The following is a 14,354-nucleotide window of genomic DNA, read 5'->3' as shown; positions in this document are numbered from 1 at the left end:
GGTATGTTTGTACCTTGTGGGTTGTGTTATGGGCACGGGGATTTTAGTTAAGTTTTGTTGGGGGATTTTTGAGTTTTGTTGTTTTGCCGTTTTTTGAGTGTGTTGTTGTGTTGTTTTTCATTTTGAGTAGATATATTTGTACCTTGTGGGTTGTGTTATGGGCACGGGGATTTTAGTTAAGTTTTGTTGGGGGATTTTTGAGTTTTGTTGTTTTGCCGTTTTTTGAGTGTGTTGTTGTGTTGTTTTTCATTTTGAGTAGGTATGTTTGTTCCTTGTGGGTTGTGTTATGGGCACGGGGATTTTAGTTAAGTTTTGTTGGGGGATTTTTGAGTTTTGTTGTTTTGCCGTTTTGTGAGTGTGTTGTTGTGTTGTTTTTCATTTTGAGTAGATATGTTTGTACCTTGTGGGTTGTGTTATGGGCACGGGGATTTTAGTTAAGTTTTGTTGGGGGATTTTTGATTTTGTTGTTTTGCCGTTTTGTGAGTGTGTTGTTGTGTTGTTTTTCATTTTGAGTAGATATGTTTGTACCTTGTGGGTTGTGTTATGGGCATGGGAATTTTGGTTAAGTTTCGTTGGGGGGTTTTTGAGTTTTGTTTCCTCGTTGGATGCCCCTAACAAATTTATATATATAGATAGTAGTGTAGATCCAGCCTATGACTTTCTTGCCTAAGGCCCCTTCCACACAGCTGTATAAAACCGGCATCGAACTCGGTTATATAGCAGTGTGGACTCAGATAACCCAGTTCAAAGCAGATATTGTGGATTATCTGTCTTGATATTTTGGGTAATATGGCTGTGTGGAAGGATTCTAAGAAAACCCCGTGAAATCCATGGGGTCGACATATGTCAACCAATCGCTTCAAGGCACAAACAGAAATCAAATTATTTAAATCTTCCTTTTTTAATTGTAGATGGTATCGTCAGGGATATTGTTCCATCCTGAATGAGGAAAACAAAGTCATGATTCAAACAACAACACACAGAATGGACTGGATTCCTGTGGGTGAGTCCCCAACGGGCAATTTGTGCCCTGAATTAGTGTCAAAAATATACAGAATGGATTGGAATCCTGTAGCAGAGCAAGGCCACTGAACCCACTGTTGAGTGGGGAATCAACACATAGATAAGCCCCACAGAGTCAATGGGAGGACCAATAGGATTCAGGTGTATACATGGTCCCTAATTAGTGCCATAAATCACATCATGATGGGCATTATTTGCTTCCGCCGTTAGGACCACAGCTTAGGCCTCCTCAAGCTCCACCAAGACCCCATCACAGTCCTTCGGGTGGAGGAAAACCACCGGCTTCCCATGGGCTCCAATTCGGGGCTCTTCGCTCAACAGCCGGATCTTCTTCTCCTTCAGTTCTGCCATGGCCTCGGTAATGTTATCCACCTTGGAAAGGAAAAACAAGGGAAGATGGCATTAACAGTGAGAGAGAAAACCGTTTAGAGTTCTATGTAATTAGAACAGAGGCGCGTGTTGCATAATGTAATTTTTCTCTGTGTTTATGTACATGTAAGTATTGTTGCTTTCTGCATGTGTGGTTTTTTTGTCCTCTTTCTAAGCCCTTCCTTCCAAGACATCATCATCATCATCATCATCATCATCATCATCATTACTTGATAGACAACAAGATTCGTGCACAGCAAACAAGATCCCTATGCTGGCCGTTGTATTCAATCCCACGTCGGACCTTTCCCAATTGTCTAGTACTGTGTGATGTATAGGCAAATAATGCGTCAAGGTGGAACCCATTATTATTATTATTATTATTATTATTATTATTATTATTATTATTTATTTACTGCACTTGTAGACCGCCGTTCTCAGCCCTAGGGCAACTCACGGCGGTGTACAACATATAAAAACAAATTACAATATAGGCAATATCATAAACAACAATAACAACATCACTATCAATAATACAATTACACTAAATCATTCGCGACGTCTCATCATAGAATCACAATCCAATCTCGTTATCCATGTTCCGTTCCAATCGTCATTGCCAATTGTTGTAGCACTTAGTCAAACGCCTTCTCAAACAACCACGTCTTTAGTCTCTTGCGGAATGTCATAAGGGAGGGCGCCTGTCTGATGTCTACAGGGAGGGTGTTCCACAGCCGGGGGGCCACCACCGAGAAGGCCCTATCCCTCGTCCCCGCCAGGCGTGCCTGTGAGGCAGGCGGGATCGAGAGAAGGGCCTCCCCAGACGATCTCAAAGTCCTCGTGGGCTCATAGGCCGAGATGCGGTCAGACAGGTATTTTGGGCCGGAACCATTTAGGGCTTTGTAGGCCAACACCAGCACCTTGAATTGGGCCCAGAAGCAGATCGGCAGCCAGTGGAGCTGGAACAACAAGGGCGTTGTATGCTCCCTGCATCCTGCTCCCATTAGTAACATGGCTGCCGCGCGCTGGACTAACTGGAGCTTCTGGGCCGTCTTCAAGGGCAGCCCCACGTAGAGAGCGTTGCAGTAGTCAAGGCGGGATGTAACCAGAGCGTGTACTACCGTGGCCAAGTCAGACTTCCCGAGGTACGGGCGCAGCTGGCGCACGAGCCTGAGCTGTGCAAATGCTCCCCTGGTCACCGCTGAAACCTGGGGATCCAGGCTCAACGATGAATCCAGGATCACACCCAAGCTATTATTATTATATTATTATTATTAAGCTATTATTATTATTATTATTATTATTATTATTATTATTATTATTAGAAACACAACAAGATGAGTCCACAGCAAACAAGATCACTCTGCTGGCTGTTGAATTGGATCACACGTCGGACACGTCCAAGTGTCTAGGACTGTGTGATATATCAGCAAATTTATTATTATTATTATTATTATTATTATCATTATCATTATTAGAAATACAACAAGATGAGTCCATAGCAAACAAGATCACTCTGCTGGCTGTTGAATTGGATCACATGTCGGACACTTCCCAAGTGTCTAGGACTGTGTGGTGTAATGGCGAATAATGCGTGCAGATCCTAGTAAGGTGGCCTTTTGCAGTGCAGACCAAGGTCCCCCATGACCTTCTGGCAAGGAAACTAGTCCAATGTGGGCTAGGCAAAACTACGGTGAAGTGGATCTGTAATTGGTTAAGTGGACGAACACAGAGAGTGCTCACTAATGCTTCCTCTTCATCTTGGAAAGAAGTGACGAGTGGAGTGCCGCAGGGTTCCGTCCTGGGCCCGGTCCTGTTCAACATCTTTATTAACGACTTAGATGAAGGGCTAGAAGGCAGGATCATCAAGTTTGCAGACGACACCAAATTGGGAGGGATAGCCAATAGTCCAGAGGACAGGAGCAGAATTCAAAACAATCTTGACAGATTAGAGAGATGGGCCAAAACTAACAAAATGAAGTTCAACAGTGACAAATGCAAGATACTCCACTTTGGCAGAAAAAATGAAATGCAAAGATACAGAATGGGGGACAATGCCTGGCTCGAGAGCAGTACGTGTGAAAAAGATCTTGGAGTCCTCGTGGACAACAAGTTAAACATGAGCCAACAATGTGATGTGGCGGCAAAAAAAGCCAATGGGATTTTGGCCTGCATCAATAGGAGCATAGTGTCTAGATCTAGGGAAGTAATGCTACCCCTCTATTCTGCTTTGGTTAGACCACACCTGGAATATTGTGTCCAATTCTGGGCACCACAATTCAAGAGAGATATTGACAAGCTGGAATGTGTCCAGAGGAGGGCGACTAAAATGATCAAGGGTCTGGAGAACAAGCCCTATGAGGAGCAGCTTAAGGAGCTGGGCATGTTTAGCCTGAAGAAGAGAAGGCTGAGAGGAGACATGATAGCCATGTATAAATATGTGAGAGGAAGCCACAGGGAGGAGGGAGCAAGCTTGTTTTCTGCTTCCCTGGAGACTAGGACGCAATGGAGCAATGGCTTCAAACTACAAGAGAGGAGATTCCATCTGAACATGAGGGAGAACTTCCTGACTGTGAGAGCCGTTCAGCAGTGGAACTCTCTGCCCCAGAGTGTGGTGGAGACTCCTTCTTTGGAAGCTTTTAAACAGAGGCTGGATGGCCATCTGTCAGGGGTGATTTGAATGCAATATTCCTGCTTCTTGGCAGTTACAATAAAATAAACAACATCGCAGTAAAGTACAAAACATATAAATACATTAAGCAATATACAGAAAACATTAAAAAGCAGTAAACCAAACATAATGACAGTGAGCGGGCCGCATGTACATAAAATGATTTAAAATCTCAAGGTGAGATAAAGGAGCAGAATTATTTGTAAGGGAAAACTTGTAGAGAGACAGGGCGATAGACACACCTTCGTCAAGGGAGGGGGGTGTACTCCTAGGACAAGAACGTTGAGGGGAGCAATAGCTTAAGATTATGTGACTACTCTCCAAGAGAGCCGTTCAGCAGTGGAACTCGCTGCCCCGGAGTGTGGTGGAGGCTCCTTCTTTGGAAGCTTTTAAACAGAGGCCATCTGTCAGGGGTGATTTGAATGCAATATTCCTGCTTCTTGGCAGAATGGGGTTGGACTGGGTGGCCCATGAGTTCTCTTCCAACTCTTTCATTCTATTCTATGATTCTAAGCTCAACGACAGAGCCAGGTCTTGAAATTCTTTTTAAAGGTTTCTAAGGTAGGGCTTTCCTAATCTCTCCGGACAATGAGATCCAGAGTCAGGGGGCCACAGAGGAGAAGGCTCTTGAGGCACTGCACCCAGTGTGCTGATCACCACTGGGACCCCTTTGACTGGCTTGTGCCAGAGTCTTTGCAGTTCGATCTTTAAATCCTCATATCATGTCAGCTTTTCCAGTTGTTTCTCTTCAATCCTGCTGTTGCTTGGGATTACAACATCGATGATCCACATCGACTTTGTTTTTTAACACGATCATGAGGTCAGGAGTATTATGCTGTCTGTCTGAATCCAGAAGTCCCAGAGGAGTTTGACGTGTTCATTCTCTGTGACTTTTTCCAGCTTGTGATCCCACCAGTTCTTTGTCGCAGGCAGATGGTGTTTGTGGCACAAGTTCCAATGAATCATCTGAGCAATGGTGTTGTGCCTCTGCTTGTAGTCTGTCTGCGAGATCTTCTTGCAGCAGCTGAGGATGGGATCTCTTGTTTCATCTGTTTCCTTGCAGAGTCTACATTTGGAATCCATCGTCGACTTTTCAATTCTGGCTTTGATGGCCTTGGTTCGAATGGCTTGTTCTTGGGCTGCCAGAACCAGGTTCTCCTTTGTCTCCTTTTTCTAAGTTACATTTGTGAGCACAGCCATTTGGGAGTTGTAGTTGCTGGGATTTATAGTTCACCTGCAATCAAAGAGCATTCTGAACCCCACCAACGATGGAATTAAACCAAACTTGGCACACAGTTCTTCCATGACCAACAGAAAATACTGGAAGGGTTTGGTGGGCAGTGTCCTTTGGTTTTGGAGTTGTAGTTCACTTACATCCTGAGATCACTGTGGACTCAAACAATCATGGATCTGGACCAAACTCTACACGAATACTCAATATGTCCAAATGTAAATACTGGTAGAGTTTCGTAAAAAATGGAATCTTGACATTTGGGAGTTGTAGTTGCTGGGATTTATAGTTCACCTACAATCACAAAGCATTCTGAATCCCACCAACAAAAGAATTGGGCCAAATCTCCCACACAGAACCCCCATGTGGGCCACAGCAACGTGTGGCAGAGGACGGCTAATAATAATAATAATAATAATAATAATAATATACAAAAACAGTATAATTATACACACCAACCAGAATAACGTCACGAAAATTGGGCAGGGTGAGTTGCAAGGATTAAAAGATTTGAACACTGGGTAAGCAGGCCATGTAGTGTATCTAGACAGAGGATCAGAGGGACGAAAGTGAGGCTTAATCGCACTAGAAGATACAGTAAAGTGGCAGTGTAGACTCGGGGTTTTTCCACACTGCCCTTTATCTCAGAAATTGATCCCAGATCATCTGTTTATCCCAAGTTATCTGACAGTGGGTACTCATATATTCCAGTTTAAATCAGATAATCTGGGATTGGTTTCTGAGATAAAGGTGCAAAATCCAGTGCAAAGCAGATAATCTGGATTTTATACAGCTGTGTGGAAGGGGCCATAGTTGCTTTCTCTCCCTATGCCCAGCCGCTGAGACTTCCACTTCTTATTTGGTTCTTTCACATCTAGGGGAACATTGTGAGCTTGAAATGTCATGATGGAGACAACGCAAGGGAGATTTCACAGTACCTCGATGCAGATGTGGTGCATCCCTCCGGCCTTGTTCTTTTGCAGGAACCCGGCAATGGGGCTCTTCTCGCCCAAGGGATGCAGCAGCTCAATCTTGGTGTTGCCCAGTTCCACGAAGATGGTGCTGACGCCGTGTTCAGGGAGAGGGACGGTGCCGCTGACATGAGCCCCTAGGACATCCCGGTAGAAACGGGCAGCCTTCTCCAAGTCGGGCACCGCGATGGCCACATGGTTGAGGTGTCCCAGCTTCCACGAAGGAGGTGCCGTCCTTTGGGACATCGAGGCAGAACTAGAGAGTGTTCGTGGCACTGGATCCGCTTTGAGGAACCAGGGGAGGAGTCCTGGAGGGAGATAAAAGGAAAGGGCCCAAACCGTCCCCAAGTTACAAACAAGAGAGCTTATGCAGGGTTGTTCTTTGTTTGTAAGTCAGAACAGGTCCATTTTAAAGTGTAACTCCAGCCATGTCAAACATCAGAGCAGGAACACCTCTGACCTTAAATTCCACATCAGCTTGGTAAAACCAGGAAGCACTTTATTGAAGAATACAAGTAGGCAAAGCAGTAAAACAAAAATGTAATGTTCGTTTGTGGATTTAACATAACTCAAAAACCACCGGGTGAATTGACATCAAATTTGGACACAATATACCTAACAGGCCAACAAATGAGCATCACCCATAAAACACTAAAAAACACAGCAGAAGAGACTTAATCCAAAAAACAAAAATTACATTACACTGCATGTGCAAAAACCACATATATACGCAAACACACACACACATATACACATATACAAAAAATACACACACACACAAAGTGCATATACACAGACTGGGCCACAGCAACGCATGGCAGGGGACAGCTAGTATATCTATATAAATAAAATGTTTGTGGGATTAACATAATTAAAAAACCAATGAACGAAATCGCACCAAATTTGGCCACAAAATATCTCACAAGACAAGGAGTGACCATCACTCAAAAAAATATGATTTTGTCATTTGGGAGTTGTAGTTGCTGGGATTTATAGTTCACCTACAATCAAACAGCATTCTGAATCCCACCAACGATAGAATTGGCCAGACTTCCCACACAGATCCCCCATGACCAGAAATTACTGTGTTTTCTGATGGTCTTTAGTGGGGCCCCTGACACCCCCTCGTGACCCCCCTAGGGGTCCTGACCCCCAGATTGAGAAACACCGGTCTACACTGTAGGGTTAATGCAGATGGATGCCACTTTAACTGCCATAGAGTCATGGGAGTTGTAGTTTCACAAGGCTTTTCTCTGAAATATAGTGCTGATGCCTCTCCAAACTACAACTCCCGGGTTTCAATACCATTGAGACACGGCAATTAAAGTGGTGTCAAGCTGCATTTCTTCTGGAGAGTCGATGCACCCTAGAAGGTATTCCTCTGCCTTTCATTTTTGCAAATTTCCACACATTCCGTATAAAAGTTCAGTTAGATAGACTTGGGAGAAAAATATCCTCCATTTAATGCAGCATATTCTTATAAAATCTGCAACCAAAGCACAATGTCTGCTGCTTCCATGCTGTGTTTGAACGATAGGAAGATCACATCTCTCTGTCTGTGTTTAATCCCATCTTTCAGGGGGAAAAGGAATTGTTATAATGCTGCAGAGGTTTTCGTAGAAGCTGGGATTTCACCACCGGAGGAATAAATAGAAACCAAAGAGGATTGTTCAAAGTCGCTCGCTTTTGGCAGACTTTGCGCTTGCTCTGCCTCTCAATATATCATCTACATTGCCATCTATGCTTTACAGAGGAGGCCAGATCACAAGAAATAATAATAATAATAATAATAATAATAATAATAATAATAATAATGTAATTTCTCAATGCCTTTTTTCTTCTGTCCTCTGTTTCTCTCTCTGTTTATAGCTTTTCATGGTTTACTCCTTTATTTTGAATTAAATGCACAACCTTAATCTTTTCCCCTAAAGCTTTCAAAAATGGGGTTAGATGGGAGAGAATTATATCAGCGACTATTATATAAAGCCAGGAGCTAATCCACACCAAAGGGTTTGCACAGAACCTGCCTATTCGGCAATAGACATCCCCAGGGATTCCTGCCCTAAATAATGATAATAATAAAATAATAATTTAAGTTAAATAATAATAATAATAATTTATTATTATTATTATTATTATTATTATTATTTGAAACTTACTTTACTTACTTACTTAGGCGATCCCTCGTTTTCCGAGGAAGATTGTCTTCCAGTGTTCTTGTGGAGCCGTAGGTGGCTGTGGAACCCTATTCTTGCTCTGCATCTTCTTCCGAAGTGAGGGCATTGGTTGCCAGGGGGAAGGTGGTCTCGGTCGGGGTTGGATTGACGCGCCTTCCTCTTGGCTCACTTCTCCCTTTCACCCTCTATTCGTGCCTCTTCAAATTATGCAGCACTGCTGGTCACAGCTGACCTCCAGCTGGAGCACTCAAGGGCCAGGGCTTCCCAGTTCTCAGTGTCTATGCCAAAGTTTTTAAGGTTGGTTTTGAGCCCATCTTTAAATCTCTTTTCCTGTCCTCCAACAACAAGATGAGTCCACAGCAGACACTCTGCTGGCTGTTGAATTGGATCACATCAAGGCGTCACCCGATGGGGGGATATACTATTATTATTATTATTATTATTATTATTATTATTATTTGACACATAACAAGATGAGTACACAACAAATAAGATCACTCTACTGGCTGTTGTATTGGATCCCACGTCGGACACTTCCCAGGTGTCTAGGACTGTGTGATGTATCAGCAAATAATGCATGCAGATCCAAGCAGGGTGGCCTTTTGCAGATAACAAGTGGTAATTTTGTCAGCGCTGATTGTCTTTAAGTGCAGGCCAAGGTCTTTAGGCACAGCACCCAGTGTGCCAATCACCACTGGGACCACCTTGACTGGCTTGTGGCAGAGTCTTTGAAGTTCAATTTTTAAATCCTCATATTGTGTCAGCTTTTCCAGTTGCTTCTCGTCAATTCTGCTGTCGCCTGGGATTGCAACATCGACGATCTTTTCTTCTTTTCCATGATCATGACGGCAGGAGTCTTGTGCACCAAATCTCCATCAGTCTGAATTTGGAAGTCCCAGAGTAGTTTGACGTGTTCATTTTCCATAACTTTTTCAGGCTCATGATCCCACCAGTTCTTTGTTGCAAGCAGATGGTATCTGTGGGACAAGTTCCAATGGATCTTCTGAGCAATGGTGTTGCATCATTATTAAGATTACTGTTATTATTATTATTATTATTACATATCCTACTTGTATTTCTCTATTCAGAAACAAAGCAGCTCATAACATTAAATAATAATAATAATAATAATAATAATAATTCATATCCCATTTTATTTCCCAATTTAGACACAACATGGCTCACATTAAATTATTATTATTATTATTATTATTATTATTATGACATTTATTTATATCCTATTTGTATCTCTCTATGGAGAAACAAAGTGGCTCACAGCATTAAACAGTAATCATAATTTTTTTGTCGTGTCAGGAGCAACAGCTCCTGTTGTGAGAGAACTGGCCATCTGCAAGGACGTAGCCCAGGGGACGCCTGGATGATTTTTGATGTTTTATCATCCTTATGGGAGGCTTCTCTCATGTCCCCGCATGAGGAGCTGGAGCTAATAGAGAGCTCATCCACCTCTCCCCGGATTCGAACCTGTGACTTGTCGGTCTTCAGTCCTGCTGGCACAGTGCTTTAACCCACTGCGCCACCGGGGGCTCCATAGTAATCATAATAATAACTGGGAAAGCTGACATGATATGAGGATTTAAAGATCGAACTGCAAAGATTCTGGCACAAGCCAGTCAAAGTGGTCCCAATGGTGATCGGCACACTGGATGCAGTATCTAAAGACCTTGGCCTGCACTTAAACACAATCAGCACTGACAAGATTACCATCTTCCAGCTGCAAAAGGCCGCCTTACTGGGATCTGCACGCATTATTTGCCGATTCATCACACAGTCCTAAACACTTGGGAAGTGTCCGACGTGTGATCCAATACAACAGCCAGCAGAATGATCTTGTTTGCTGTGAACTCATATTGTTGTGTTAATAATAATAATAATAATAATAATAATAATAATAATTTCTATGCCATTTTATCATTTAATTGAGCCACGAAAGTGGTTCATACCATAGGCAAAGGTCAAGGTTTCCACTGACATTAAATCTAGCCATGTCTAACTCTGGTGCTCATCTCAATTTCTAAGAGCCCATGTTGTCCGTAGACACCTCCTAAGTCATTTGGCCGGCATGACTGCATGGAGTGCTGTTACTTTCCCATAGAATGGTACCTATTGATCTACTCACATTTCCATGTTTTCGAACTGCTAGGTTGGTAGAAACTGGGCCTAACTGTGGGAGCTCACCCCGCTCCCTGAATTCGACCCACCAAACTTTTGGTCAGCAAGTTCACACACACACACACACACACACACACACACACATATATACATGTATATGTATATGTGTGTGTGTATAATAGCCGTCCCCCGCCACACGTTGTGGACCAGTCTGTGTATATGTGGTATATGTGTGTTTGCATATATGTGTGTGTGTGTGTGTGGTTTTGCATATGTGTTGTAATGTATTTTTTGTTTTTTTGGCTTTTAAATCTCTTCTGTTGTTGGCCTGATTGGTGTCTTGTGCCCAAATTTGTTGTCAATTTGTCCAGTGGTTTTTGAGTTATGTTAATCCCACAATCCTATTATTTAAATAGACTATCTGTCCCCTGCCACAAATTGCTGTGGCCCAGTCTGTGTATATGTGTTTTGTGTGTGTACATATCTGTATATATGTGGTTTTACGCACACGTTGTAATGTATTTTTTTATTTTTTGGCTTTTTAAGTTTCTTCCGCTGTTTTTCAGTGTTTTTATGAGTGATAGTCACTCATTGGCCTGATAGGTGTATTGTGTCCAAATTTGTTGTCAATTCGTCCAGTGGTTTTTGAGTTATGTTAATACCACAAACGAACATTGTTGCTGTGGCCCACTCTGGTGGTCATGGGGGTTCTGTGTGGGAGGTTTGGCCCAATTCTATCGTTGGTGGGGTTCAGAATGCTCTGTGATTGTAGGTGAACCAAACATCCCAGCAACTACAACTCCCAAATGTCAAGATTCTATTTTCCCCAAACTCCACCAGTGTTCACATTTGGGCATACTGAGTATTCATATAGAGTTTGGTCCAGATCCATCATTGTTTGAGTCCACAGTGATCTTTGGATGTAGGTGAACTACAACCCCAAAACCAAAGGACGCTGCCCACCAAACCCTTCCAGTATTTTCTGTGACTCATGGGAGAACTGTGTGCCACGTTTGGTTCAATTCCATCGTTGGTGGGGTTCAGAATGCTCTTTGATTGTAGGTGAACTATGAATCCCAGGAATGACAACTCCCAAATGACAAAATCATTTTTTGAGTGAAGGACATACATTGGGTTGTTAGGTGTCTTGTGTCCAAATTTGGTGTCAATTCATCCAGTGGTTTTTGAGTTCTGTTAATCCCACAAACGAACATTACATTTTTATTTATATAGATAAATAAATATATAGATATCCTTTAATTCATAAAGCATTCAAGGCTTTCAAGTTTCTAGTCCTCAAAGAGATCAGGAATAAACACCTGAGCCAATAATACACTAAATAAAGGTAGCCACACTGGAAATAGTAAGAAATACTAAAGACAATACACCTACACTGCAGAATTAATCCAGTTTGACTCCACTTTAACCGCCTTGGCTCACTTTTATGGGCTCTTGGGAGTTGTAGTTCCCTCAAAGGGCCTTCCCTGCCATAAAAGGACAGATGAAGCTGATCACAGAGGTCGACATGGGCAGGAGCAGCCAGAAGGCGTGGAGGCTGCTGAGACGGTTGAGCAACGACCCCTCACAAACTAATACCCATGCCAACATAAAGGCAGACCAGATAGCACACCAATTCTTGAAGAACGGGAAACCCAACTTTGCCACCAAACTAGGAAAGAAACCAATAGCCAGACAACCAGAGATTGAGAACAACAACTTTCATGAACCCTTTACATCTACTGAATTGGACACGGCTCTCAATAAATGTAAAAATGGCAAAGCAGCTGGCCTGGATGATCTACGGATGGAACAAATCAAGAACTTTGGCCAAAAAGCAAGGCGCTGGCTGCTGGAGCTGATGAACAACTGCACTGCATCCTGTCAGATCCCCAAAATCTGGAGGAAAGCAAGAGTCATCGCCATCTTGAAGCCAGGAAAAGACCGTAATGATCCGAAAAGCTACAGACCAATCTCCCTGTTGTGCCACCTCTACAAAGTTCTGGAGAGACTTATTTTGCATAGAATTATGGAAAATATAGACCCCTGTCTGATCCCACAGCAAGCTGGCTTCAGAAAAGGCAAAAGCTGCACATCGCAAGTGCTGAACCTGACTCAGCGCATAGACGATGGCTTTGAAAGGCAGCAGATCACAGGAGCTGTCTTCATAGACCTGTCAGCAGCCTATGATACTGTGTACCACCGCCTCCTCCTGAGAAAATTGTATAATATCACAAAGGACGACATCTCACCTGCCTCATAGGAAACCTGCTACAAAACAGGAGCTTTTTGGTTGAGTTCCAGGGCCAGAGAAGCAGATGGCGGAAACAGAAGAACGGCCTGCCTCAGGGGAGCGTGCTTGCTCCATCCATGTTCAACATCTACACAAATGACCAGCCACTGCCAGAAGGGACAGAGAGTTTCATCTATGCTGATGATCGTGCCATTACCGCTCAAGCAGGGAGCTTTGAGATGGTTGAACAGAAGCTCTCCGGAGCTCTAGGTGCTTTTACTGCCTACTAACAGCTGATCCCCAAACCATCTAAAACACAGACATGTGCCTTTCATCTCAAGAACAGAGAAGCATTCCAAGCTCTGAGTGTGACCTTGGAAGGATTCCCACTGGAGCATTGCAGCGCACCCAAATACCTGGAAGTCACTCTGGACCGTGCTCTGATCTACAAGTAGCACTGCCTGAACATCAAGCAAAAAGTGGGCTCTAGAAACAATATCATACGAAAGCTGACTGGCACAATCTGGGGATCACAACCAGACACAGTGAAGACATCTGCCCTTGCGCTGTGCTACTCTGCTGCTGAGTATGCATGCCCAGTGTGGAACACATCTCACCACACTAAAACAGTGGATGTGGCTCTTAATGAGACATGCCGCATTATCATGAGGTGTCTGTGCCTTCACCACTGGAGAAATTACACTGTCTAGCACCACCTGACATCCGCCGGGAAGTAGCAGCCAATAGTGAAAGGACCAAGGCAGAGACATCTCCAGCTCATCCCCTGTTTGGGTATCAGCCAGTATGTCAACGACTTAAATCTAGAAATAGTTTTCTTAGATCTACAGAGACACTCGCTGGAACGCCTCAGCAAGCGAGAGTCCAAAAATGGCAGGCTCAAACCCAGAACTGATACCAAATGAGAGACTCCCCCCTGGGCACACAGAAGACTGGGCGATCTGGAAGGCACTGAACAGACTGTGCTCTGGCACCTCGAGATGCAGAGCCAACCTCAAGAAATGGGGCCACAAAGTGGAATCCTCGGCATGCGAGTGGGGAGAAGAGCAAACCACTGACCACCTGCTGCAATGCACCCTGAGCCCTGCCACAGGCACAATGGAGGACTTTCTTGCGGCAACACCAGAGGCACTCCAAGTGGCCAGATACTGGCCAAAGGACATTTAATCAACTCCCAAAGTCACACATTTTGTATTTTGTCTGTTTGTTTGCTTTGTTCTGTTAGAAATGTAATATAACGACTGGTTGCCCTGACACGATAAATAAATAGGACAGACTGCAACTCCCAGGATGCCATAGCATTGAGCCAGGTCGGTTAAAGCGGTGCCAACCCGCATCACTTCCACAGCGTGGGCCCATTACCTGATCTGAGTGTCAGCCTGAGGGCCGCCATTTTGAAACCTGGCAGCTCCAGCCTTCTTCAGAAAGGCGGTGAAGCCAAAGGAAAGAACGGGCAACGGTGGCCCGCTGGGGTCAGAAAAGGAGAAACAACAGCGGTCGCGAAAGGAATCGAGAAAGACTGGCTGGAAGGGGA

General features: G+C 43.8%; 1 protein-coding gene across 1 annotated transcript; it reads right to left on the bottom strand.

The window, feature by feature from the left end:
* Window positions 1-882: 882 nt before the first annotated feature.
* MCEE (methylmalonyl-CoA epimerase) lies at window positions 883-14,350 on the bottom strand. The gene is made up of 3 exons (XM_060755780.2): window positions 14,183-14,350; window positions 6,233-6,573; window positions 883-1,395 (listed from the first exon to the last, which is right to left on the bottom strand). Exons 1-3 carry the CDS (start codon window positions 14,211-14,213, stop codon window positions 1,243-1,245), a joined length of 525 nt encoding a protein of 174 aa, XP_060611763.2. The 5' UTR covers window positions 14,214-14,350; the 3' UTR covers window positions 883-1,242.
* Window positions 14,351-14,354: the final 4 nt, after the last annotated feature.

The sequence above is a fragment of the Anolis sagrei genome, chromosome 9 (genome assembly GCF_037176765.1).
Source record: "Anolis sagrei isolate rAnoSag1 chromosome 9, rAnoSag1.mat, whole genome shotgun sequence".
NCBI classification, from domain to species: Eukaryota; Metazoa; Chordata; class Lepidosauria; order Squamata; family Dactyloidae; genus Anolis; species Anolis sagrei.
The sequence above is the reverse complement of the archived record's forward strand: the minus strand, read 5'-3'. Positions and strand labels throughout refer to the sequence as shown.

Bases quoted from the DNA above. Each gene is read 5' to 3' on its own strand.
- MCEE (XM_060755780.2), bottom strand. From the start codon at position 14,213: ATGGCGGCCCTCAGGCTGACACTCAGATCAG. The intron at 6,574-14,182 runs GTAATGGGCCCA...ATCTCCCTCCAG, and splicing joins CAGGCTGACACTCAGATCAG to GACTCCTCCCCTGGTTCCTC. The intron at 1,396-6,232 runs GTACTGTGAAAT...TTCCTTTCCAAG, and splicing joins TGCACCACATCTGCATCGAG to GTGGATAACATTACCGAGGC.